This window comes from Melospiza georgiana, chromosome 4 (assembly GCF_028018845.1).
Source record: "Melospiza georgiana isolate bMelGeo1 chromosome 4, bMelGeo1.pri, whole genome shotgun sequence".
NCBI lineage: Eukaryota > Metazoa > Chordata > Aves > Passeriformes > Passerellidae > Melospiza > Melospiza georgiana.
The window spans coordinates 32737954-32764955 of NC_080433.1; the positions used below are offsets into that span (position 1 = coordinate 32737954).

At 48.5% G+C, this 27002-nt stretch overlaps 1 protein-coding gene across 1 annotated transcript; it reads left to right on the top strand.

Moving 5' to 3' along the window:
- Nucleotides 1–954: 954 nt before the first annotated feature.
- On the top strand, nucleotides 955–26457 carry SREBF2 (sterol regulatory element binding transcription factor 2). Its single transcript, XM_058022991.1, has 19 exons — nucleotides 955–1082; nucleotides 5314–5700; nucleotides 6598–6779; nucleotides 7917–8057; nucleotides 9839–10060; nucleotides 11162–11276; nucleotides 11472–11653; nucleotides 12434–12626; nucleotides 13556–13737; nucleotides 14770–15043; nucleotides 15751–15920; nucleotides 16118–16286; nucleotides 16858–16978; nucleotides 18474–18583; nucleotides 19867–19999; nucleotides 20506–20674; nucleotides 21834–22019; nucleotides 22898–23009; nucleotides 23620–26457. The coding sequence occupies exons 1-19, from the start codon at nucleotides 1001–1003 to the stop codon at nucleotides 23838–23840; spliced, it is 3351 nt and encodes a 1116-aa protein (XP_057878974.1). The 5' UTR covers nucleotides 955–1000; the 3' UTR covers nucleotides 23841–26457.
- Nucleotides 26458–27002: the final 545 nt, after the last annotated feature.

The window sequence follows — 27002 nt, forward strand, 5'->3', positions numbered from 1 at the left end:
AACCAGCCTGAGCTGCTGAGAGCCTGTCCTGCAGCCCATGCCCCATCCTTTCCCTTTGGGGCTCATCCTCTCTGAATGAGTCCCCGAAGCCCCTTGTCAGGGGACAGCCAGACGAGGGCATGTGGCAGTAGCCGGGCTGAAGTAGGGAGGGAGCCAGCTTGAGGGGCTGCGACCTTCCACGGGCGTCTGGGCTGCCATGGGGACAGTTGAGGGGCTGGCCCAGGACACGGCACAGCCACGCTGAGATACCTCACCTGTGCGATGGGCTTGCACCAGAGCGGGCTCTTGCAGAGGGGCTTTCCCCAAGGAGCCGGTTCTCTGCGTCGGGCTGGCAGCATCACAGCCTTTGAGGAAAGGGAAACGTCCCGGATTTTTTAACAGCAGAGCCAAGTCCCTCCAATGAGGGGAGGGGGTAGCAATGGGCGCATTTGGTTTTTCTTGAATAAAATTGACTTTATTATTTTTTTTTAAGTAGAAGAATCGTGGCTCTTGCTCCCGTTCCTGGTGGGAGCGGGTGTACGCCAGAGAGCGTCGAGCTGGCCCCTCAGGAGGCGAGGGTCCGTGGGCGCTGCGGAGGGAAGGACAAGCCCCATGCTCTATCCACCGCCGCCTTGCATCGGGCCGTTCCGCCGCGCATCCTGGCGGCATCCCGGGACGCGAGCCCTGCCCCGGCCGCGTTTCCCGGGGGCGGCCGCGTCGGTGCTGCTCCCACGCGCGGCGATGCCCCGCCCCCTCATGAATATTCAGCGCGCGGGGGCGGGGCGGGCTATGCTAATGGCAGCTGCTGATCGCTGACGCGCCATCACACCACGCGCCGCCGCGGCCGCCGATTGGCCGGGCCCGACCTGGTCTCATTGACAACAAACCGCGGGGGGCGCGCGCGCCCGGGCCGCGGGGGCGGGGCCGCGGGCCGGCCCAAGATGGCGCGGGGTCGGCGGCGCCCGCCGGCAGCGGCAGCAGCCTCCGCTTGAGCGCCCGGGGCGGCGGCGGGCCCTGCGCCATGGAGGGCGGCGAGCTGGCCGCCGAAAACATGGACACCCTGACTGAGCTGAGCGACGAGCTCACCCTGGGCGACATCGACGGTAGGCGCTGCGGGAAGGAGCGGGGGGATGGGGTGGAGACGGCGCGCGTGGGCTCCCCACGCGTGTTGGGGGGAGCGCCCGGGTGTCCCCGCGCGGGCCCGCCGCTGCCGGGGCAGGAGGCGTGGGCGGGCGGTCCTTGGATCGTGCTTCTGGAGTGTTCGGGGTGAGGGCGCTTCCCACGCGGTACGGGCTGCCACGGGCACGGGGGGAGCGGGCATCCCCCTGTGCCACCATCCCGGGTGGGCGCAGGCGGGCAGCGGAGCCCGTCCCGCCGGGCAGCGCCCGCCTGGGAGCGGCCACGCGTGTCCGCCCTGTCAGGGGAGCGCTTCTGAGCGACTCTCGCGGGGCTGCCGCCCGCCCGGAGCGGAGGCCGTAGCCGCAGGAAGGCCGTGGGGGTCCGAGCTGCCGAGCCCGCCCTTCCACGGTGGCCGGCCTGGGGAGGGGTCGGGGAAAGCGCTGCCCCTGTCCCCCTGCTCCCGCCGCTGCCCACGGTCCCCCCGTGTTTCCTCGTGGCTACTTTAAAGTAGGCGATAAACGATGGCTGAGGCTGTGCCTCCACTAGTGCCCGTGGGAGGCCGAGCCTCCAAGCCCTCCTGCATCCAAACAGCTCTAACTGCCTAAATTTCCCATTTTCCCTGTCATCCTGAAACTTTACTGCATCGCTGGCACTGCACAGACCTGTGAGAAAACCCCTGTTTTCCGCCGAAGTGCAGCAAAACGAAGCGCCTGCGTGTGACGCCTATTTTATGTGTATTTTTGGCGACGCCGAGCAGCTCCTGAAAGCCACGTTTAAAATGACATTTCTCGGTGTGGTCTATACTGTAGGCTGGTGGAGATGAGCTCCTGCCTTAGCTCACTGCTCTGCTGGGCTGTAATCCCAAGCAGAGCTCAGTTTTGGTGGTGTCCAAAATATCCTTGTTTAGCAGCTGGGAGATGAAATTTTACCAGTATTTTTAGGTTTCTAATTGACACTGATTTGCCACATGGCTTGGGGTGAAATTTATACTCCTTTCTTTCTTTGATTGTAAAAGAAGAATGTACCTTGTGAGAGTGCAATGGGCTTGGTTATTGCTCATGAAGTTTGACAGTGCACATTGGAGGAGGTGTTTGCTGTTGTTTGAGCACCACGTAATGAGGTCTCAGGTTCCATGCGGAAGCTGAGAGGAATTGATAAACCCAGCGATGGCTCTGAACTGAGGTGTGCCCTGGGAGGTGTGATTCAGAGCCATGAGTAACTTAGGAAAACGAGCTTCACTTTCCTCCCCACCTCCGGGGTGGATTTTCCTGGGGAAGGCAGGGGAAGGATACGTGACAATCCTGCTTTTTTTGTGCATCAGCATGGATTCATCTCAAGGTTTGAAATTTTCCATGAGTTTTCATTTGGTTTTTAAGTCGTCTTGTGGGTGTTCCTCTCCTGTTCAGACTGAGGGGGCTCCTCACTGCCTGTTGCGTGGATTTTGGTTTTTTGTGGTGGATGTGCTCTGGGATGTCACTGCTCACTGGGTTCATGCTTCCAGACAGGACACAAGAGTGGCACAAGAGGCTCTGCCTCTTGCCCCAGCACAAGCTGTTCCACCAGCCATGGGCATCTCCTGCTGGCAGGCACTGCTGGGCAGCATCGGAGTTCAAGGTCTGAGTCTCTGGGAGGTCGAAGCACATCAGGGTTCAGGACAGAGGTTGTTTCTCTCTATTGAGGTTAAGGTCTCTGCTGCTTTCTTTTTCTCAGAGCACAGAACCTCCAGGAGTGTGAGGAAGAGCAGCCTCTGTGCTGGAGAGCTGAGCTACTGCCTGGGAGAGGCAGCTGAAGCCCAGCCCTTGCCTTTCTGCCTGGTATTCAAGCCCTGGGCAGATGAAAGTGGCAGAAGCCCTTGGTGGGCTCAGTTTTGGTTTTGTAATACCTTGTTGACATTTTTTAGCCTTGGGTTGGGCTGGGATTTTGTTCTGCAGTAAGGTCACTCTGCTTTAGGGCCTGAGATACCTCTGGCACAGTCGGTGCCAATGCTCTGGTGACACTGGGTTTATCACTGATGGCTCCAGAAGCATCTGAGGTTTCTCACAGTCAGTGTAGATATTCTGGTTTCTGAGTAGGCAAAGGTGTTTTAAAAAGCAGAGATTTAGATTTTGGGTGTTGTCTATTTATCTTGCTTTTAATTTTTTGTGTGTGGTTATTAGGAAAACTCTTGAGTCCTTTAAAAGAGGTGGGTTTTAATTAAGAGTGGCAGGCTTCCTGGCAGTCTTAATTCTTAAAAATTAAGCTTAAGACTTCTTGCATTTAGTCAAAGTTAAGTCTGTAATAAAGATGTGATTTAACTTGTGAGAGCAGTAGTAATTTTTAAAGTAATCTGTTAAATCTGCTGCATTGAACACAACATTCTTTAAAGCAGTGCTTAACACTTTGTTCTTATGCTGGAATTTACTCTTCTGGAGCAAATCTCATCTGATTTGTTTATTCCCTACTTGTGGTGGTGTTGTCTGATAGTGAAATAGCAAAACCATCAAATGCAGAGTTTGGGACATAGTCTGGATTATCAATTTTATCATGGTGAGGGTTATTTGGGATGGGCTTAGCTGAAGTCACTTGGAATGTGAAGAGCTGTTTAATATCCAGCTAGATGTTGATCTTGAAACAGTTTTGTGAAAGCCAGTTAAAGCAATGCATTAAAAAAAAATCTTTCACTCCTCTAGTGAAGAGTGGAGACAAGGGTTTGGCCCAGCTGGTCCCTGAGGCTGGCTGTACCTCATGCTGGGGGAGCTGTGCGTCCCCACTTAGTGTCAGGCTGTGAACAGGTCAGGAGGACACATCTCCTCCCAAGCTCTTCCCTCCAACAGACTCCAGTTCTTGAGAGCAGTGGTCATCATGGCCAGTGCTTAAATGTGTGTCAGGGTGTGGAGGGATTGCTATCCAAAGGGAAGAGTGGTAGTATCGCAGAAATATGTTGAAATGTGTGTTGAGGGAGCAGGAGGCTTGGAGGAGGATTCATCCCTTTGCTCTGTTTCAGCCAAAGGAGTGTCAGACAAATTAATTGGATAATGTGTGGGTGGCATTTCAGAGTGCTGAACAAATTAATAGCCCTCCTATTGCTGGGATATAATCCGTGGAAACTTCTTGTCAAAAGTTTACTGCTTCAAACCTGCTTCATAAATCACAGCAGTGACATCCTTTGGGGTTTGTGAATGAGAAAGATTTCTTATTTATAGGAAAAAATACAGCAAAGGGCTTCTTACACCAGGACCTATTTTTTGCTTCCTACACCCATATTTATTATTTTGTTATAATCTCTCTTAAGTTTGTGGGTCCCCTCTTTTCCTGTTTCCTGAAAAAAAGATATAGGACTTTCAGAAGACCATGGAAAAGCCAGTGCAGTAGGGACAGGTCCTGGGGTGGGGAGGAATGTCTGATTCCTCATGCCACTGTCTGCACACAGATCAGGGAAAGCATTCACATGTCTTAAGGTATTTAGTTGGATTAGATGGAGGGAAGAAGAAGCTCTGCTTGTGAGCAATGATCTCTTGGTTGTGAAATGTTCACCTGTAGGGGAAAGGCCTATAGTGTTGCAGTAGGAGCTTCTTGATGTGGGTTCATAAAATCCTGGAGAAGGTGGGATGGAGAAAACCTGCAGTGATTGCAGGCATAAAACCAACAGAAAAAGTTATTCTGATGTTTTAAACACATGCATGGATTTATCCTGGTACAGTTTTATAAAGTAGTGTTTCCTTTTATGGTTTTTCCCGAATTTTTGTTATGCTTGTAAGTAAAAGAGAGATAAGATGAATTCTTATCCTGTCTCTTCCTTTTCCAGATACTCTGTGGGGCAGTACAGACAGGAAAGCTCCCAAAAGTTGGACGGGAAAATGATTAGTGCTGGAATTGTGGAGGTGCTTGGTTTTTTCCTTCTGCAAGGGTTAGACTGAAGGAGTGATGGAACAAGACTCTAATATTTTAGATGTATATTGGAGGTGGTTTTAAATTCTAGTCTGTGCTTGAATCTAGTTGTCTGGAAAGTGTTGAGGGAGGGTCTTAGTTTTTGCCCTGAACAGCAGCAGCAGTGCTTTGCTGCTGGCCATGTCCTGGTCTCTCTGGAGATGTTACATTGGTGTCATGTTCTCTGAAGGTTTTGAAGGACCCAGAGCTCCCTTCTGTGCACACACCATAATTCCATGATGTAAATGGCAGGTGTCAAAGTATGCAGGTGACGGAATAGTGTTGGACAGATTCTCTTCTGTTTTGCAGAGATGCTGCAATTTGTCAATAACCAGGGAGGAGACTTCACGGACCTGTTTATGGATCCCTTGTCCAGCACCTTCCAGGGCAGCAGCGGCGGTGGCAGCAGCAGCGGGACCCTGGAGCCGCAGTTGCAGCAGCCCTTCAGCCAGGTGCAGCTGCAGACCTTCCCTGCACCCCCTGCATCCCCCCAGCTCCAGAGCCTGCCCGTGAAAGCGGCGCAGACGGCGCCTGCAGCCCCTCCTCGCTCGGCGCCGGTCCTGCAGCCGCGGCCCTCGGTGCAGCCTCAGCTCCAGCAGCAGGCCGTCATGATCACACCAACCTTCAGCTCTGCTCCCCAGACCAGGATTATCCAGCAGCCAGTCATCTACCAGAATGCAGCTACAAGCTTCCAAGGTAGTGCTTGAGGTGCTCAGGCTACGGGTGTGCCTGGTGCACACGAGATTCCAGGATGCTCAGGCTGTGGATGTGCCTGGTGCACTTGCAGTAAATGGCATCAGTGTTCAAACTCCAAGTGCATCCTCAGCCATGATCCTTTTCTTGTGATGCTGCCTGTGGGATGTCCTTTCTCCTGCCTGTGTGGGTTTGGAGTTGGGGAGCATAAGAAATTGTCAGGAATGAGATCTTAAGTGTTTTTGTGCAACCTCTTACCATAATTGTTGTCTTGCTCTTCTCCTCTGGCCTGGCCTTCTGCCCTATGGCTCTTGGGAGGCTTGAGATGTCTTAAAACATCATTGTTGGCAACCCTGTCCTCCCACTGATGAGTACACTGGGCAGATCCAGTCTGTCCCACACAGCAGTCTGGAATGAAGGCACATTTTATCTACCAAACTGTGGAGCTCAGTGCTTGCACTGAGCAGACACACCTGTAGGAGTATTTAGCAATCTTCCTTTGTGAATGCTGGATGATTTGATCCTCTTCAGTAGGTTTTGATTCTTTACATGACAGATAGGATCCATGATCCACCAAGACCGGGGGAGTGGGAAAGTGCAGTTTGGATGGCCTGTGTAATGCCACTGAAGCAGAGTCCTGTGCTATCAGCCTAAAGAGTTTTGGCTCTATTTTCTCTTAGCTGATCCTCTGCCTCCTGGAAAGCTGCTATTCTAGGTGCAGTGTCCTCTTGCAGAAAGCACCAAAGCAGCTGGAAGTCTCCCAACATGTGGGATGTGTTAGATGAATGCTGCCTACTAAGAAGCAGTGGGAAGAAGAAGAGTGATGCTAGGAGCATTTCTGGGCTCCAGGAGGGAGGTGTGTGTCTCTTGACCATTTCTGACATCTCTTCTGCTTTTCAGTTCTCCAGCCTCAGGTCCAGAGCCTGGTGACATCCTCGCAGGTCCAGCCGGTGACAATCCAGCAGCAGGTGCAGACGGTGCAGGCCCAGCGAGTGCTGACACAGGCTGCCAACGGCACCCTCCAGACCTTAACGCCTGCCACGGTCCAGACTGTTGCTGCACCACAGGTTCAGCAAGTTCCAGTAAGTAAAAATGCAGCATGATGGGGGGATCCAGTAGAACAAGAAAGTGCTTTCGTGTGTCTGGTCCCCTGGCTTGTCCGGGGAGAAGTGGTGAAGCTGTAGGGCTGGCGATCCTGGCTGGGATTGCTTCTGCACAAATGTTTCTAGACCTGAGAGGTTTAGAAACCTGAGAGGTTCTAGCCAGCCTGTGTCCCAGAAGCATTTTACTTCATGCAGGTCATATGTGAGAGTCCCTGTTGTGAGATGTGATGTGGCTTCTGGGCAATGCTCAGCAACTGTTTTCAGTAAAACCATAACTAAATGCAGTCTAAAATTATTTTTTAACTTGGTACTGCCAAACCCAGTTGGAAACTTTACTTGAACAGGCTTTCTTTGACTTTTGCCGCCTTCTTTGCGCGTCCATCACCTCTACCTTACAAGTCTTACAAAGACTGGTCGATAGTAGAATGTGTTCTTTTAATTCTTCTGTCGTGTTTTTTTAATTGTTTTACTGTGCCATGTGATTTTTTTTTCACTGTTGTGCATCTTTGTATTTAAGAAAAATGTTTGTCTATGAGATGCAGTATGACAAAGTTACTATGGTTCAGTTGTATTATGCCATCTCTGGTGTTCTCAGAGAGTCAAAAAGGTATTTGAAAGAAATAAGAGCAAAATAACCTAGAGTGGATTTTGGTCTGCTTGATGTTAAAGGCACAGATCCTTTCAGTGAAATCGCAGGAGAAGCTACTATGGGTGTTTGCCAGAGCAGACTGTCCTGGCTGTGTTGGACTGAATACTCAGACAGTTAATGTAGAGAGCTAATTATAGGTGTAACTGGAGAGGGGAAAGCAGCTTTTCCATCAGCTCTTTTGTGTTTTTATATACTTGTTTACTTCTGGTGACTGATTTGAAAACCACTGTCCTGGTGGTTCCTCTGCCCCGCTCTATCCACTGCTGTTCATCCTGTCTCCTACTCAGGGTTTGTATTGGAAAGCATCCAGGTGATGCAGGGTACAAGTCGAAGAAATACCTTGCTCTTTTGCCAGCCACCAAGTTGTAAAGCTATTAAAGCTCTGTCAGTGCTTACCTCTGGCTACTGAGATCAGCAGGGAAATTTGAGCCTGCTCTCCTCTTCACCTGTAACTCTTTTCAACCTAGGTTCTCGTCCAACCTCAGATCATAAAAACGGATTCCCTGGTGTTGACAACCCTGAAAACAGATGGCAATCCTGTTATGGCTGCAGTACAGAACCCAGCCCTGACAGCACTCACTGCTCCCATTCAGACCACAGCTCTGCAGGTACCCTATGGCTGTCCTTCCATCCCTCTCCTCACTGTTGTCCTTTGCTATTAACACAAGGAAGAGATTTGTGCTTTAGTGTTCTGCAGTGGCACAGACAAGAGGGGGATTTGAGGGCTGTTGTACACACGTCCAGGGCAAGTAATACCCTGTTTCTGTCAAGGGTAAGCACACAGATTGTGTTGTTTGGCTGCCTTCCCATGGCCAGTAAGCAAAGATCAAGGGCACATTTCTGTTTAACTTTTTCTGGTACTGTGAGGAATATGACCTAAAAACTCAGTCTAGTTTTTAACTTGAAGCCAAAAGCTGACTTGCTCAGAGTACCTGTGGAACTTCCTTTTGCCCCTCAGTAGTGTCTAATAGTAATACATTAATTGTGACAACTAATTAAACTACTTTTCAGAGGCATTGCAGGGAGGATTTGTCATATTCATTGGAGGTGGCAATTGTACTTCATGGCCTCCACTTCTAATCAAGTCTTAGAAATTTATGCCCCCAATGAAACATTTATTATGATCTTGTATGTTCTGAACAGATATCTTTGTATAAATATTTACTGGGGGAGATAAGCTTGTCAGTGTGGACCTAAATTTTGACTTGTTTTGCAATAGGATGGTAGGCTTCTTAGATACTTATTAGCAGCCAGGCTAAAATCTTCAATAATCTGCTTGCTTTTAGATGACGTTTTTACACAACTTGAGGCTTACGAGATTGTGTCTATATGAGGCATGTTTGAACACACTGAAATTAGGTGGATGTTAACCAAGGAAAGGTATAGGACTTGAATTTACTTATTTGTCAAGTTCCAGCTTGAAGTGAAACCGAATTAATTTTTTGTATCCTAATTAGGAGACTATTTCAACTGTAATTGTTTCTGAAATTGCTCATTACTAGTTTATTCTCATGGCTAGCTGCTCTAGGCTAGTTACTATGTTTGTTTTCTTGACAGAAATAACTCTTACTCTCCCTAGCTACTTGCTTCTCTGATCCTTGGTGTACTTCAGAGAGCACGTGTGCCTTTCTAAATCTTGCTTTGCTGGATTAAGCAGTCTAAACTTTCTTTCATTACAGCTGTCCTAGGAGCCCTCTGTGCAGCTGTTCTGGTGGGATTCATAATTTTTTATTTCTGAGTACATACTGCTTTGGTTTGCTTAGACGGTCTGTCCTACATCTAGATGCCCAAGTTTGAGCTTTCCATTCTGCTGTAGATCACTCATTAGTCTTAGCTCCTCATATTAAGGCATTTTTATAGCTTATGGGTTGTTTTTTTTTTCATCTAATGAAATTCAAATCAATTTGAACTGTGTTCCTTAAGCCAAAGGTTGTTTTTTCATAGTTGGATCCTTTCCAGCATTATTGTTGTGTCAGTGGAAGCAGTGTAGGCTGTTGTTGTTTTCATGATTATTTGTCCAGAGAAAAGGTGGATTTTGACACTTGGAGTGTAAAGATTGTAGGAACAAGGGGGAGCTTTAGTCCCTTTCTCTATTTAAATGGATGAACAGAGCGTAGTACTGGCAGAAATGTTGATGTGCTTGGAGAACAAGAGATGTTCCTATTCCACAGTGACCAGTGTGGGAGCCAGAGTGACAGATTTTTCCTGTGTTTCTGTGCCAGTGCTTGTGCCAGCCAAGAAAGATTGAAGGATTTTGGCATCTCACACATTTTCTGAGCTGTACCAACTTTTCCTGATTCCTGTTTACTCCTTCTTTTGCCATCATAAACCTTATCTAAATTGGCTGATTGCTTTTGACACTTGGTATGTGTGGTCTTTGTCTTTGTAGACCCTTGTTGGGAGCAATGGGACCATTTTGACCACAATGCCAGTGATGGTGGGACAAGAAAAGGTGCCTATTAAACAAGTTCCTGGGGCTGTCAAGCAACCTGAACCACCTAAAGAAGGAGAGAGGAGAACAACTCACAACATCATTGAAAAGCGCTACCGGTCGTCCATAAATGACAAAATAATTGAGCTGAAGGACCTGGTCATGGGGACAGATGCCAAGGTAAAGATGGGAGATAAGTGCAAATGTGGTGTCACAAATACTAGTCTGCAGGTGCTCATTTGCTCTACCAAATGAAGCATTTGGGTACATGCAGCTGTTAGCAGCATGCACACGTGTATTGGGGTAAGGCTGGTGAGAATCACTTGTGTTCCAAATTGTTTTCAGGAAGGGTCACCTGTAAAATACTAATTTTACTATGCTAGTGGTACTGTTTCTTGAAAATAAGCTATACCTAATGCATTTGTTATTATATTAATTAGATCTAACTTAAAATAGGCCCTCTAGGTAGAATATCCAAGTGGACGTTTTGATAACTCAGCTAAACAAGATCTTGCTTCAATTGTTTCCTTTTCCATGTGACTGCAGTAAGGATGACGGTTTACAGAGCTTTCCAGTTTATTTCCTTTAGACACTGAGCTGTAAAAACTCCTGCTCGCTCAAATATTGGAAGCTTTCTTGCACCACATATTCAGGGTTTGTTCCCACTTGCTTTACCTCATGCTGGTGAGGCAGGCAGTAGTATTCTTGATACCTCCTGTGACTACTGCACAAATAAGTGCACTAGTGAAGTCACCTCCTATTGCTGGAAGTGGAAGCTTTTGAAAGCATGTATGTTATGCAGTGGCTTCATAGTACTTGTGGCTTATGTTTAGAAGATAAACTTGCCCACTGCTGCTGGAAGCAGGGATTTGCATGGAGATGGCCAAGTGAGTAAGGCAAGGAGGGAACTACTTATCTCAGAATTTATCGGTGATTAGGCAGCTTGTTCTGTCCCTGAACTGATCCACTTCATTTACAAACTGTGGTACTTTCAAGGGACTGTTTCTGGCTGAAACCTAAGTGTGAACTCCATTGTTACTTGGATGTTAATCAGGTTCTCTTGTACTGTTTTTAAAAGATCTTAGAGAGACCTCATCCTTGTCCATCTTTGATACCCTGCCCACAGAGCATGCTCTGCTAATGGCTCCTTTGCAGCTGCTGAGAGTCCTTTATACCATTTTTTCATCACATAATACAAAGGGTTGTGGTATTCCTACAGACAGCAGTGATCCTCTGATGCTCTTAATATAAACTGCTTTTTGTACATTTAATTCCTTACAGATGCACAAGTCTGGAGTCCTGAGAAAAGCCATTGACTACATTAAATACCTGCAGCAAGCTAACCATAAGCTGAGGCAGGAGAACATGGTTCTGAAGCTGGCTAACCAAAAAAACAGTAAGTTGTGGAGGCTCTGTAGCAGATGGGAGGCAGTCAGCATGGATGTAGGATGTTATCTTGCAGTTCCTTATCCTTCACAGAGGTTGTATGGATAGTGGCCAGTGTTACTCCAGATGACTGAGCCAATCTGAGAGCTACTGACAGGAGTCAGGATGGAGTAACATGTCCATAATGCACTCTGATTTTTTTCAGAGCTGTTGAAGGGCATTGACCTGAGCAGTTTGGTTGACAACGATGTAGACCTGAAGATTGATGACTTCAACCAGAACGTGCTGCTGATGTCTCCTCCAGCGTCTGATTCAGGATCTCCGGCTGGCTTCTCTCCCTATTCCATTGATTCAGAGCCAGGAAGCCCTCTCCTTGATGATGCAAAGGTAGTTGTGACTTGAACTGTCAAATATAACCTATCTTCTTCAGGATATTGAAGAGCCAGAATTTGAGTTCTTATTCTCAAGAGTGGAACCAGCAGACATCTGGCAAGCAGATTTGCAGGGCTTAGAGATCCTTTGTAAGGGTGAGGAGGGTGCATCTTTGTGTTCTGTCTTTCTTTAAATTACTGAGACTATTTCCTGAACTGTATTACCCGAGCTGTACCTTTAGTTGCTGGAAGAACTGTACTTCTCCTTCAGCCCCTGTACAGTCTCTGTGGATTTAAAGTGCATGTTCATTACCCAAGGAGCCCATGGCTTTCCGGCATATGTATGTCCAGTGAGTAAAGCAGGAGAACTTGGAAATGGATGATAACATCTCTTGTGGTTAATGAGACCAAAAGTAATCAGAGTAACAAAAAGCTGTTAGCTGTCTTGGGCTTATGGGTTTGTTTTATGGATATCGCAGAAGTGGGTTTTCTGGGAGATCTTCGAAAGAGTAAGGGCAGCAAAGGTTAATCCTAGCCTAACCCAGGGATACAGTTACAGTTAATCCTTGACATGACTGAACACAGAAGGAAGTTGAAGGCAGTCAAATATTTCAGCCTTATCTTACTAAGCTAAGAAAAGCTTAGTTCTTGCTTATCTGGAGCTCAAAAGCAAATTTATACATGTTCTGTTTCTCCTTCTTCCCTATCCCTTCCTTGGCATAAACATTTGTTGTGCTCCAGAATGGTAAACATTGGGTTTTCTCTCCTTTTTCTCTCCCTTCCTCTTCCCTTGAAGGTTAAAGATGACCCTGACTCTCCTCCTGTGGCGCTTGGTATGGTGGATCGCTCTCGAATCCTCCTGTGTGCTCTCACATTCCTTTGCCTTTCCTTCAATCCGCTGACGTCCCTCCTGGACGTGCGCGGGAGCCCCGAGTCCGACAGCCTGGTGCGCCATGGCTCCGGCAGGAGCGTGCTGGCCATCGACTCAGGTAAAGGGCTGGCATGCTTTGGCCCATAGGGACGTCCAGCCTTACAGTCCCCCTAAAAGCCACCTGGTCACAAAGTGAAGGGTGGCTGTGGTTCAGCAGGATGGCTTTGTGTGCTCAGGGAGTTGTACGACCTTTGTTTAGTGGGTGGGGAAGGGCAGCAACTGCAGTGCAGGGCATGGAAGGAGAGCCAGCTTGGATGTGGCTCCAATTCACATCCAGGGTTCTTCTTGCGTAAACCAACCATGGCTCAGTGTGGTGAGATTGAGGTGGCACCTATTTGTAGCCCAGCAGCTTGGGTTTTTGGCATAGACCCTTGAAAAGTAGTTCAGGGTAAGGGGCGTCTTCCTGTCTTCACCAGTCTTTGAGGCATGTTCACTTTGTATTTGGTTTTAAAGTAACTGACTGATTTTTGTCACTTCATGATTGAGTATTACTACACTGTTGCTATGGAGTCTTGCAACTGGGCTTGTTGATACACTCATTCCCTAAAATTCATAGTTAAAAGTTCAGCTTAGGAGAGGGTGGGGGGATGCTGTAGGCATGCAGTTGTCTTCCTGACTGGTAAATATGGTTCCTCAGTGTTGCTTTGCAAATTTAAAAAGATTGAAAATGATACTGGAGTATTGAGTACCTGTGGGTGTGTCTTACAGAAAAATCAGAAGACAGCTCTTGGAAAACTAAGTGCTGATCTTTTTTTTAATACAACAATATTGTAAAAATAATCATTTAATTGGGAATGTTGAGGGTTGGAGTTTGGGTTAAGAGGTGTTGGTATAGGTGTTTCCTGATTGAGCTGCACTCTTTGCAAAAGCTGATTAAACACGTGGCAAGCATAGCAAGACACCCTTTGGAGTCTGCCCTTGTTGTATTGCCAGGCTTTTGGTGTCCAGGTTAGATTTTAACTTTCCTTTTTGGGACATCCTTTGTAGATGCAGCTGGTTGGTTCGGTTGGGTGATGCCCACCCTAATCCTGTGGCTCGTGAACGGAGTGATTGTACTGAGTGTGTTCATAAAGCTCCTCGTGCACGGAGAGCCGGTGACCCGGCTGCACTCAAGGTCCTCGGTCACCTTCTGGAGGCACCGCAAGCAAGCGGACCTGGATTTGGCACGGGTAAAGCTGACTCGTTGTTTTGCATCAAATGCATCTTTTAGATGGGTTTGTGGGTAAATGTTTCCCAATGAGGCAGTGGCTTGGCACTTGCTAGATACTGTATTCCTTGAGTGGATCATCCTGTGTGATTTCAGAGAAGCTGTTGCCAGGTTGTTCTGAGCAGATTACTGTCCTACTCAGCCTAAGTTAGTGAGGCATGGAAGCAGAGGAAGAGGCTCCTAATTTCTGTCCTTGTTGCTAGCTACTGCATCTTGTATTAGTTTTTGGCAGCAACATCTTGGGTTTTATCCAGAGTCTGGCCTCTGCTATGTCTGTCTGCTATCTTCTAGCGTCTTGGAAGTCCTCTTTATTGTTGAGGAAACATTGTATTATAATATTGGTGATGGAGAGGGACGGGTAGACTGACTTGGTGATCAGAATCCGATTTTATTGTGGGATACAAACATTTATATACTATTTTAGGGAGACTAGTAATGTGTACTACAATGATTAGGTTAAAATCACATACACAAAGTTATGCATATAACATCATCTCTTGCTTGCAGAGTTTAATGGGCTTTTTGTTTTTCTGGTAAACCTGTTTGATTTAATCTTCTTGCAATGTAAGTCTAATTTTCAAAGTTCCGTTTGCTTTTGCCAAGGCATCCTGTTATCAAATCTCTTATGTTAACCGGGTCCAAAGTCCATCATCTCTCTTGTGTCCTCCAACATTCCAACATTATAACATTATATACAACATATTGTTGAGGGACCCTGAAATTTCCATGGCGTTTGACAAAGCAGGAAGCTCTTTTCATCTCGTGCTGATGTGTCTCTCAGAGAGTACAGGATCAGAACCATGTGTAGAAAGTGTATTTAGGGCCAGATTTCAAGCTGGGGTAAACTGCTGTTATGTTTTCAGTTTCTGTGTTGATGTCCCTCTGCTGAAGAGGGACTTGCACATGAGTTTGCCTTGCTCCCAGTGCCAAGGAGGTCCCAAAGTGTCTCTGGTAGTGACTTTTGTTGCTAAACCTTTCGTTGTGTCATTTGCAGGGTGATTTTGCTGCAGCTGCGTCAAACCTGCAGACTTGCCTGTCAGTACTCGGGCGAGCGCTGCCAGCTTCCCGCCTGGACTTGGCCTGCAGCCTGTCCTGGAATGTGATCCGCTACAGCCTGCAGAAGCTGGCCCTGGTGCGGTGGCTGCTGAAGAGGACTTCTCATCAGTGGCGGGCGAGGGAGGCCACTGCTGGGTTCGAGGATGAGGCCAAGACCAGCGCTCGGGATGCTGCCCTAGCATATCACAAACTCCATCAGCTCCACATAACAGGTGGGAGCAGAGGTGGCAGATCTGCTGTCTGGTGTTACTGAATGAGGAGACTCAGCTGATCCTGGAGCATTCATGGAGAGCACTACAGCCTCTCTCCTCCGGGAGGGCTGCTGTTAGAAATTAGCCTGACAAATTCTAGGAGCCACTTAATAAAACACAACAGGTTCACTGGTCGATGACAGGATTATATGACAGGGATTTCAAATGTTTTATTTCAGTGCTGTTTAGAATTGTAGTTTCGCCTGCAGCATCTCAAAATTGGATTAACTAATTAATTATGGATTTCTTAGATTGTTGAGTGTAATTTTTTTTGTAGGCCATGAAGGTCTTTTAGGGAAAAGGACTCAGTACTGGTTTCTGATCTTATGCATGTTGCTTTGACTTTCAATTTTATGTCAGGAAGCGTTGAGGGTCCTTTTTTTGCATCATCATCATCATCATTTACTGGTTGATTGTCTCGTTTGTGCACTTTTTACTTCTAGTGCTGGTAGCAACAGCTGTTGGTTGAGGCTTATTGTTTGGTTTAGTTGTTGGTTCATGCAGTAAAAAAGCTCTGTAAGAGCAGCTGAAGCAACAGCAGTGTAAGCTTCTCATATCAACAGGTTCTTATTGTTTCTTTAGGACAGTAGCCCTGCAAATTGTGGTAGTATTTAGTAGCTGGTACTACTGATTAAAAATTAACACTTTTCCTTCTCCTGCTGATACAGGTAAACTTCCCTCCAGCTCAGCTTACTCGGGCTTGCACATGGCATTGTGTGCTGTGAATCTGGCTGAGTGTGCAGAAGAAAAAATCCCACCCAGCACAATGGCAGAAATCCACCTGACGGCAGCAGTTGGCTTGAAAACCCGCTGTGGAGGCAAGCTTGGTTTCCTGGCGGTGAGTTGTGTTATCTTCCCTGATCACACCCTCAAGCAGAGATCTAGGAAAGCCTGGAAGCTGGCATTGCTGTATCTTGGGGAGGGCATCTACTAGCACTACAATTACAATATGACCTGCAGTTATGATACGATCTTTGTCCTTGTTGTTGCTGCTCTTTCCTCAGTGTTCTCAATCTTGTCCTCTCCTTTCACCAGAGCTACTTTCTCAGCCAGGCTCAGAGCCTGTGCAGCTCGGAGCGCAGTGCCATTCCTGACTCGTTGCGTTGGCTGTGCCACCCCCTGGGACAGAAGTTTTTCGTGGAGCGCAGCTGGATGGTGAAGTCTGCTGCAAAGGAGAGCCTGTACTGCACGCAAAGGAATCCTGGTGAGAGACACTCATTTCCCAAGTGTGGGGCATCCCAGTGCTTTGAGGCAGTCTCTCCACTCTTGTCTGGGGCAAAAGCAGGTGTCATGTTTCAGAGTGTGTTCTTTTATCCCTATCCTGCTTGTGGTTCTGATGGGTGAGAGGGCATGAGAAGCTGAGATGCCTCCTCAGCCTGCAGGGTCTGGCTTGCCACCCTTTGTATCCTGTGCTGTGTCATACTGCTTGTGTCTTTACCTGCTGGAACGCAATCCAAAGGTGGCCCTGAATGTCTGGGGAGTGACTTTGGCATGGCCAAGGTTTATCATCTGCAGAGCAGTGTTTTCACTGTTCTGCTGAGAGGCTGAAGTGCAAGAGGGATCTTTGGTCAAAGGCTGCAGCTTTACAAGGGGATTGAAAGGATAAAAAAGCCCTAAAACTTAGTCTCTAAATAATTCAATTAGTTTCTTGAGAATTTCCTTCTACTATTCTTCATCATGCTCTTTCCTACATTTTGATTATTCTTTCTGAGTGTATTGGGAGGTGTCTGGGGCAATATGCAAGTTAAATGATTTGGTTTATCCTTCTTCTCTAGCGGATCCCATTGCACAGGTCCATCAGGCATTCTGTGAGAACCTGCTGGAGCGAGCAGTGGATTCACTTGTGAAGCCTCAGACTAGGAAAGAGGTAGCAGGACAAGAGGAGGAGGAGTCATGGTGAGTATGTGTGGCCCACTGGGCACTGCTGGCCGCAGCAGCAGGCTCTGAGGCAGAGCTCATAACCACTGACCCAGTGCTGTGGGGCAAAATGCTTGGTTAGTCCTTGCTAAAGGCTTGGAATGACAATGCTAGTCTGACCACCACTGTTTATTAGCAGAGCAAGCTGTGCCTCTTGGTATTAAAACCTCTCAAGTCAAAGGTGAACCTGGGAGTGGTGGGGATTTCTGGTGTTAGCTGGGGTAATACTGGTTGATTGCTCAACTAAATAGATGGCACTTTCTCTGCTGTGACAAAGTTTAATGTTCAGGAGGACAAAAATGAGTGTGCACCTACCTCGTCTATCAACCAGGACCTATGTCCAGGGCTTTTAGAGCATGAAGGTCTGGCAGGTCAGAGAGTGAACCCACCAGCTTGCTACTTTGTGCATGAGTGTTCTTCTGACTGAGTGTGATATCTGCTTGCAGTAAAGAACCAAACAGACATGTGGCAAGAGGAGGAAAGATGATGTTGAACATAGTTGTCATTGTCTCTAAGCTCTTTGACCAAATGAAAGGAGAAAATAGGTGGGAAACAGCAGCTTTTTGTATTGAACCGCGTCCAACTTTCTCTTGAACTCTTCAGGAAGCCGGAACCCAGCCTTTGCTAGTAATTCAGCACTGTTTCTTGCTGATTTCCAGATATGCTGTGCTAGGCAAATGTTACATACATATATGGGAAGCTCTGTAAGGATCCTGTCCCCAGAAAGTGTGGGTAAAAGCCTCAGATGGGAAGATAATCCAGTTTCCCTACCTCTGTAGGAAAAATATTCTGTAGCTCTGGGTTTTTTCCCAATCTGTTTCCTGGCAGAGAATGAGCAAGAGTTTGGTTTAATTGCTTGTGATCAGATGCTGCTGTTGAGAGAAGGTAAAAGGATTTGTAGAAGAGAGGTGGATTGTCACTATGCTTTGGGAGTCCTGTCTCCTCATGGGAGGGACTAGATCTAGTACAACAGCAAGCTTTTTTTGTCCCACTCTAGGGGTGGGAGCTCAAGATCTTCATCTGTAGCATGTCCCAGTTAAATTAGGTCATTGCTGCCTATGCTGTTTTCTCTGACCAGTACTGAGAACATGCTGTCACTTCCATTCTTACATATTTGCATATATGCAAATAATCAGAGAAGTTTATTCAGCCTCTTTTGGAGGCAGTCATTGAAAAGGAGCCTATAATCAGCTTGAATGTATGTCTATGTTTGACATGAGCCTTGAGGTTAAGTCTAGTTCTGTGCTGGTGGTCATGAAAGGGGAGATGTGAAACTGTTCCTCTGAGAGCATTGCTCTGCACTTCTAATCATGGGGTGGTCTCTTCAGTCCACCAGTGTTGTTTTACTTGCAGAGCTTGAGCTTTCTGTGGGCTTAAAGGTTCAGCACTGTTTAAATTTGACTTGTGAACGAGAAGTGCCTTGGTATTTTCTGTTTGACAACATAGCAAAAATCTGCCTTGTTCCTTGTTTCAGTGAATTCTCAGGTGCCATGGAGTACCTGAAGTTGCTCAACTCCTTCTTGGACTCAATGGGTAGTGGAGCCCCACCCTTTGCCAGCAATTCTGTACTCAAGTCTGCCCTGGGTAAGTCTGGCAGAACTGAAGCTCTTTCAGATGCAGGATTTATTGCCAATACAAATTTCCTCTCCCTACCACCTCTCAAACTTTAGTTAAGGAGAAATGCAATCCTTGGAGCGAGTCCTGATTGCACACCAGTGTGGTACCACAGCTCAGAGTGGAAGAAAGTGATTAAGAAGGCTTATAATTTTGGCTCTGTGTTATAATGCTGAGTGCCCAGCCAGGGACTGCTGCTATTTGTATTGTTGAGCAATATTTTATTTCCAATCTGAACCCTGTGCCCTTGCCTGAGAGCTTGCTCCTAGCAATGCAAAGCGAGAGGAAGGGTGGAGCATGTAAACAAACACAGCAGCATTGCAGCTGAAGTACAGGAAGGGTTTTTTTCAATTTAATTACCTATTGAACTGGGTTGCCCCCACTTTCACAGTGGCTGTCAAGATATATTTCTCAATCTCCAGAGACCTGCAGCCTCTGCTGTAAGCAAGCTCTGGGCATATATTGGGAAGGCTTGTTTTGGTCCCTTGGTGTATATTTAGTGGGACAGCAAGGGCTGCAGAATCCCTCTGAGCCATGTGTTCATTTGGGCTGGGTTGCTAACAGGGTGATGCAGTATTTGTTTGGCTTGGTGTTGGTACAGACAGCACCTGGCAGCTCACTGGGATGCTGGTGCAGCTTTAGACACAGATTAACTGCTGTACCTAAAATGTATAGAGCAAACATAGTAGGAGAACTAAATAATTATTTTTTAAAAGCGAAGTCTGTGCTTGGGTCAGTATTTGCCGTAGAATTGAAAAGCAGGTTAGAGTTGCAGAACATCCTTTTGCCCTAAGCAGGCTTTGGGAAGTTTTTGAGGGGATGTTAAATAATGAGGGCAATTCTATAGGGAACCCAATGTACTGTCTTAATGGTGATCAGTGCCAATCATGAGTGTATATATGAGTGGAGTTATTATTTTGGGGTGGTGAGTGGAGATCATTGTCAGGAAGGAAGTCAACAAATTTCTAGACAAGATGGTGCGATACTTTCTTGTTGACAAGGTACAAACATGCCATCCAAAACTCTGCTTGCAGTCAGATGTAGGGTGTCTGCATGCTGCCAAGTTCTTTTGTGTTCTTGCAGCACATTTCAGCATTCCCATGGGTGGCTGAGTTCCCATGGGACCAGTTTGGGCTCATTAGCATCAATCCCAGAGGAAGGCACTGCCAAGGGCCTGTGATACCTGTCCACTTCCCCAGGTGTGAGGGAGCCAGGTGCTCTCCCGGGCTGCAGGCGCTGGTTCTGTTTTGCAGGTCCCGACGTGGTGTGCCGGTGGTGGTCGGCAGCCGTGGCCATGGCCATCGCTTGGCTCAGAGGGGACGATGCAGCTGTGAGGTCACATTTTGCAGAAGTGGAGCGCATGCCAAAGTCCCTGGAGATGTCAGAGTGCGTAGGCCTCATACACTTTTCAAACTGCTGCTCCTTGTAAACAGGGGTGACTCCTTCCCCTAATGCTGTTCTGTGGAGTCACACCTACCTGTGCTCTGGAGCTGCATGTCTCTTGTGCTTTGCAAGTACCAGTGTGCTCAGTAGTTCACGTGTCGGTCAAGGCTTGCATACTGATAGGAAAGGTGTGGACTAGAAGTCAGTCATAACTGCTTCTTTAGGGATGTCTTTTGGCTTTGTTCTAATTACACAGTCTCCCACCTTGTAAAATCAACCAAAACTCACGTGATGATGGAAAGGATGGTGTCACCATCTCTGTTCTTTTGCACTAAAGAATCTTTGCCAGCTTTCTCTTATTTCTCTGTTCTGTCTGTGTAGGTGAGGAACAATTGCCGTCTTTTTTCTGTCTAAGGAGTGATGATATCTCTTGAAGGTGGGAGAGTGAAAGCTGATGCTGTAGCAGCATGACATGATATTGCTTGAAAGCAACCTGCTTTCTCTTTCAGGAATGCCCTGGTGAAAGCTACCTTCTACATGTGTAAAGCTATGCAGGCCTCTCTGTCTGGAAAGGCAGATGGACAGCAGAGCTCCCTGGGTCACTGTGAGAGGGCCAGCAGTCACTTGTGGAACAGCCTCAACATGAGCAGTGGCACGTCCAGCACTGTCCTCAACAATGTAAGCATTGTAAGCCCTGAGATAACACATGGTCTGTCTTGGTTGTAAGGTTGGTCTTGCTGCAGGTGTTTTACTTCTCTGTTGTAGCTACATTCTCCATTCACTCTGTGGATCATGGGATTAGAGGGGAGGCTTCTTCCCTATCCTTGGAAAGGGCATTGCCATTGTTCTGTTTCTGCTATATGGGGGAGCAGAGCCACAAGTACAGTGTCATCTCCCTGGGCAAGGTGTCAGCTCTCGCTCCTCCTGTGCCAATAGCTGTCACCCCTTTCTGGTGCTTTGACCAGTTTGAATTTGGCCCTGCATAGATGGAAAGTATCCATCTCTCTCCTCCAGGTCAAGTTGGTGATACCTGTAAAACAGGACATCACTAAGTCAAGTCTGCTTGTTTCAGGCCACACTCATGAATGTTTGAATCCTCTGACACAGAAGTGTGACTGCTGTGCTACTCCTGAGTTTGTGTGGGGCTTGTTTCTCTTCTTTCCAGGATTACATAAAACTGGAGCTTCCCTCCATGGCATATGGGACATGATTCTGGTCCCTTTCGTCGTTGCTGGGTGGCAGCTGTAGTGCATTGTAGTTGCATTGCATGTTGTGGCAGTGACTGTGCAATGTTTCTGCAGTGCAGTACAGAGGCACTCTCTGTTCAGCAGCACAGGCAGAGAGCCCTCCCAGAGCCGGGAGTGGTGCTAGGGGGCAGCAGCAGATGGGGAAAAGGGGGTTTGGCAGCCGCTGTTGGCTGTGCCGTGACTGCCTCTTTTTTCTCTGCAGGTGGCACGGCTGTCTTTGCTGTTTTTCCACTAGTTAGTGTCACTTTTTGGGCAGGAAAACCTCTGCAGGAGGCTGTGTTTCCATGGGATCAGTTTGTGTTTGTTAGCATCGATCTCAGTGAAAGGTGCAGGCAAGGGCATGTAACGTTGATACAATGTGCCCTTGGCACCTTACCTTGTCTTGGTCGAGAGATGCCACTTGGGCAAAATGCAAAGGCCTGCTCCCTTTGGTGCCTTGTGGTAGGGTGACACAGCGGGGAGGGCAGAGGAACCCCACAGGAGGTGCTGTGGTTCCCTCCCATGGGCTGTGTCAGCAGCCATGTAGTTTGTTACTCACCCAGTGCTATGTGTTACTGAAAGCCTGTGCCCGGGCATGTTGGCTCTTGCAGATGATCCAGCTGCTGGCCTGTGACTTGCTGCTCTCGCTCCGCACCAGCCTGTGGCAGAAGCAGGCCAACGCCAGCCAGGCGCTGGGGGAGACCTACCACGCCTCGGCCCCCGAGCTGACGGGCTTCCAGCGCGACCTGGGCAGCCTGCGCAAGCTGGCCCACAGCTTCAGACCCGCCTACCGCAAGGTGATGGCTCGCCTCCCTGCCTGCTCCACGTCCAGCTTGTCTGTCGCCCTTCCTGGGGTGATGGGAACCTGGTGCCCTTGGAAACACAGGGTGTATCTGAGCTTGCGTGGTTTGGATACTTGGGGTGGGATGCTCTTCTTCTACCAGCCTCTGTACTTCCTGTTGGTGGGGGATGAGGGAGGCTCCTGTGGGAGTTCAGTGCATGTGGGGAAGTATCCACTTTAGTTTCTGCATGGAAAACCATCAGCACATGTGTATTGCCAAAACCATCGCATCCTATTAAGGTGGCTTCAGACTGGGTCTGTCCCTCTGGGGAGTGTGGAAGGAAGCTTCCTCAGCCTTGTTGGCTCTGCTGAGTGGCTGAAGGGTCAAATGCCTTCTGCATCTGTAGAGCCCCAGGTGCTTTCCTTGGCATTTCCCCGCTTCTCTTCAGTTCATCTAGTTTTAAGCTTCTATAGAGGAAGTAGAGTCTAATACTTGGACGTGAGAGTTGTCCTGGTGTTGTCCAAACTCTAGATTTCAAAGTTTGATGCTGTTACCAAAGCACTAGCAGCATAGGTTGAGAATCCTGCCTGGACCACAGTGCCAAATTTTGCTCTCAGATTTTTCTACCCTGTTCCCTGCTCTCAATCCTTCCCCTTTCCAGGCCATTCACAGTTAGGTGTCAATGTTTTTCCCCTTCCTCATGGTTGCCCTGACCTGCAAATTCCCCAGAGACAGGTGGAAAGATGAGGGAGGAGCGTGGAAATGGGTCTCTGTTTTTGTCAAGGTGTCAGTGCTCTGCTCTTGAAATGTCGTGGCTGAGGGATGACAGTTCAGCCACAGCATCGTCCCTGTGCCAGCCCACCTCTCATCTTCCATCCTGCCTTCCCTTCCAGGTCTTCCTCCACGAGGCCACTGTGCGCCTGATGGCAGGGGCCAGCCCGACCCGCACCCACCAGCTGCTGGAGCACAGCCTGAGGCGGCGCACGCCCCAGAGCAGCAAACAGGGTCAGCCCTGGGGCCCAGGCAGTGACCCACTGCATGTGGGACTGGGAGGGGGCAGTGCTTGGGCAAGGTGTGGGGGGCATAGATACAACCTGCAGTGTCTCCTGCTGTGTCAGGATAATGAGCTGCCGTCAGCCTGTGGCTCAAGGCAATGCTTCTGCCATGTTCTCTACAAGCCAGCTAACATGAGCTGCGAGCCCTGGGCTGGAGGTGTTGGCGAACAGACTGGAAAACATTTGCCTTCATGAAGCTACAGGTGCACAGAACTTGGCAGTCTGGGGTGTGGAGCAGTCAGTGCAAAGGCAGAAGCTGGGAATTCTAAACAGAAGAGCCAAAAAATGAAGGATATAAGGGAATGGGAAGCATGAATGCCAATGTTGGGTTGAGCCCTAGGAAGTGAGCTGAAAGGAACTGCCTCTGTAGAAGACCAGACTGACAGTTCCTACCTGACTCTAGCTCAGTGTTCTCCTCTGCTAGCCCTCAGGGTGCCCCCTGCTTATGGCTCAGCCAGGGAATGCCAGCCAGAGAAGCAGTTGACGGCCTCTGTGGTGGGGTTTTCTCATGCAGGTGGTTGCTCTGTTTTGAGTTTTCTCTCTTCACTGTTTGCCCCTAGGTGAACTGGACACGTTGCCGGGCCAAAGGGAGCGAGCCACGGCCATCCTGCTGGCCTGCCGCCATCTCCCCCTGTCCTTCCTGTCGTCGCCGGGCCAGCGCGCGGTGCTGCTGGCCGAGGCTGCCCGCACCCTGGAGAAGGTGGGGGACAAGCGCTCCTGCAACGACTGCCAGCAGATGATCGTCAAGCTCAGTGGGGGCACGGCCATCGCTGCCTCCTAATGCCGGCAGGGGTTCCCTTTGTGCAAAGACAGCCTGGTTGAGCATCGGCCTGGACTTCCCTTCTGGACCTTAGAAAAAGTGCTAGGTTAGGGCTGTGCTGGTGGGATCAGGATGGGGTGGGAGAGGGAGGGAGGGTTTTGGGTTTGATTTTTTTTCTAAACTTGCCCCAGGTTTAGCTTTACTAGCTTCCTTGCTTGTTCTCAGGCACTGCAGCAGGAATCTGTCTAGTTGTGGTTTTTGTCACTATGCCTGGGGCTGTTGAGAAGCGCTGCCCCGACACAAATCACCCATCCCTGCTTGGGAGAGAAGCCCACAAGCCCACGGCATAGAGAAGTGGCACATCCCGTGTCTGTCCTCAGGGATATTTTGTTCCCTTTCCAAACACCTCTGCAGAAAGGAAATCTCTGGGGAGGGCAGAGGATTTGTTCAAGCCTTGTCCCATGGGGCTGCTGGGGCCTAAGGCTGTTCCCAAAAGAGAGGGGAAGGCACCAGCTTTCCTAGAGTTGTGTGTCAGGAAACTGAAGCCCTCTAGACCCAACTTCCCTAGGTGCTCTGGGAGTATCGCTTGGGGCCAGTACTGCCTGGAAAATTTCTCTACGGTTTTTATACAGGTTTTTTTATAGGAATGTTTGTGGCTTTACAAAAACATGGGGAACAATGCAGCAGATTTCCCTTCCCTTCTGCTTCAGGCATCTTTTCCTGTGATAGCTGCCTCCAGTTTTCAGCAGAGGGTGGGTTTGTGGCAGACTGCAACAAGCAGAGCCTGATAGAAGACCTTGGCATCCCTGGTCATCTGGTGCTGGGTGGCAGCAGAGGTGGACATGCAGTGCCCTGCACTTGGCATGAAGGGTGAATACTTCTCTGGTGCCTTTTTGTTGACGCAGAAACAATTTTTAGAAACAGTTTTTTTTTATGTTACTCAACTCCCAGTCCCAGAATTTGTCTTCAGGTGTTTCTCCTTACCTTCTCTAACTCCTCCACAGCTCCTGCAGGATTTGGGAGGCACTGGTTTAGGGTGCAAGTCTCCCAGCTTTCTTACTGTTGTTATTCCGAGCAGTTTGACTTGCAGGTGTTGAATTGCCTGTGACTTTCCAGGAGTGGGAGGTGGATTTGGGACAGGGAGAGAATGGTTTGCCCTCTTTCTCTCTGCCTTTCCTGTTGCATCTCTCCAAAGAAGAGGTGCAGAGTGGTTGCCCTCTCACATGTGCGTAAGTGGAAACCAGCATTTGGCAAGTGGGCATTGCTGTTCCGCCATGTGTATGGCCGGCATGTTCTCCATGTTGGCAGCTCAAAGCATTTAGATACAGGCAGCCATCCAAACCCATCCTGTCCCAATCAAGCCTGTACTGCCCAGCTCCTGCAAACTTGGACTGTTTTGCAAGAAGCTTTTACATGTGTCCAGTTCTTGCAGAGAGGCATGAGCTCCTTCAGAATAAGAGGAGAAAGATAGGGGCTTGTGGTTTCCCTTTGCACAGGGCCATTTCGTGTGCTGCAGTAATTGAACACAGGTAATGCTAGTTCTGGAGTTGCCTGGCTTCAAGGAGATGGAAACTGGGGCCAGGAGAAACCTGTCTCTCAGCAAAGCCTGTTCCCAGTAGGAATTGTGGTCTGTAGCTGTGGACAAAAGCATGGGGACCAGAAGGTGTTTTTCTATCTCCCCCACTTTATTTGGGGAATAACTGGTGGACACCCAGCTGCAATAGCCAGTACTGTCCTACTGGCTGGGGTGTCCCTTGCTTCCTGGAGTCGGTGGTTGGAGGGGGAGCACATTGTTTGAGGGGGAGAGGTTGCTCTCAAGAGTGTCTGATGACACTCTGGTGGCAGCAACTTCAGCTTTGAGCAGGTGCCCTAAGTGTGCAGAACAGCTCTTGATTTGGACACATTTTGATTGCTCATTGCCAAGTTCACGAGCTTACTGGTGATCCTGTTTTGGGGAAGTAGATTGCCTCCTCCTGATTTTTTTCCCCTCCTCTGTGGCTCTCATGCTTTCTTCCTTGTCAAGGAGTTTTTTTCCTAAAATACAGAAACTCCTTGCCTATGGCAACCTCTGAGTTACCTTGCATTTCTCCAGGTCTGCGTGCAGCACATGGGCAGTTCTGTGCTTCAGTAAAATGGGAGGTGAGGCTTTGGGAAAGCAGCGATGCTGAGGTTTCACTTTGTCACTTATGGTAGTCTGAGCCCTGGGGGCTGGGCTGCAGGGAGTACTGGCTGGGCCAGGAGCTGGGAGAAGCTGTTGGGCTGAAACCCAGGTAGTGAATAGCATGGAGTACCAAGGGTCCTAGCATGGCTGGTATGTCTCTGCCCCCTCCAGAGTGAGGGATCTTTGCCCTGTTTTTTCTACACTGTTCAAAAATTTGCTGTCCATCTGTCCCTACAACTTTTTTTATATGTGTGTGTATATACTGTAACTTTTTGGTTTGTGGGTGGGAGGAAATTGTTTTATGGATTATGTGAAGAAAGTCTATTTATCCACATGGAGTTCAGAGTAGGGATGCTTTGTGATATGAGATGCAACTGGTGGTGGGGAAGTTCCCCAGGGAACATACCTGCTGTCTGAAAACCCTGTTCCAGGGCTTCTGAGCATCTGTTAACTAATAAAGATGAATGTTATCACCACCTCCCACCTGCCCTCTTTCACTTAGCTCTATTCATCCCACCCAGCAGCTGCTCTTAAGCAGAGGTGAGCTTGAAAAGTCCTTTAGAGACATAAAACCTCAGAGGCGTCTCGTGAAGCTGTCAGTCCTTTGTCCGGATGACCTAGAGAACAGAACGGCACCGTTTGCAGTGAAAGTCCCTTGGAGGAGCGAGTGTGGTGTCTCCATGCTCCTCTGGAAGCAGCTCAAGAGGATGATGGCTCGAGCAGAGCCAAGCAAGGTGGAGCTGGGCCAGAAGCCTGCAATTTTAGGAGCTTCTCTAGGGGAGGAAGGCTGTTACCTGACCTTGCTTTAGAACAATGTCCTTTCGCTCCATCTCTTTGTTTCTCTGCTCCCCCTGGTAAAACTCTGTCAGAACCATTAAACTTCAGACAGAAGAGATCTGGTTTTTGTGCAGCTGCTTGAAGGGTTTTGCAGTTGGCCCTTTAAGCTGCGTTCCCACCACATCCCCCATTGCAGAGGGTTCCCCAGGCCCTGTGGGGGAGTGGGCTTTGAGCCCTACTGCCCC

Coding starts and splice junctions, on each gene's coding strand:
- SREBF2 (XM_058022991.1), top strand. CDS start 1,001: ATGGAGGGCGGCGAGCTGGCCGCCGAAAACATGGACACCCTGACTGAG. Junction 15,044..15,750: donor CCATCAGCTCCACATAACAG/GTGGGAGCAGAG, acceptor CTGCTGATACAG/GTAAACTTCCCTCCAGCTCA. Junction 22,020..22,897: donor TCAGACCCGCCTACCGCAAG/GTGATGGCTCGC, acceptor CTTCCCTTCCAG/GTCTTCCTCCACGAGGCCAC.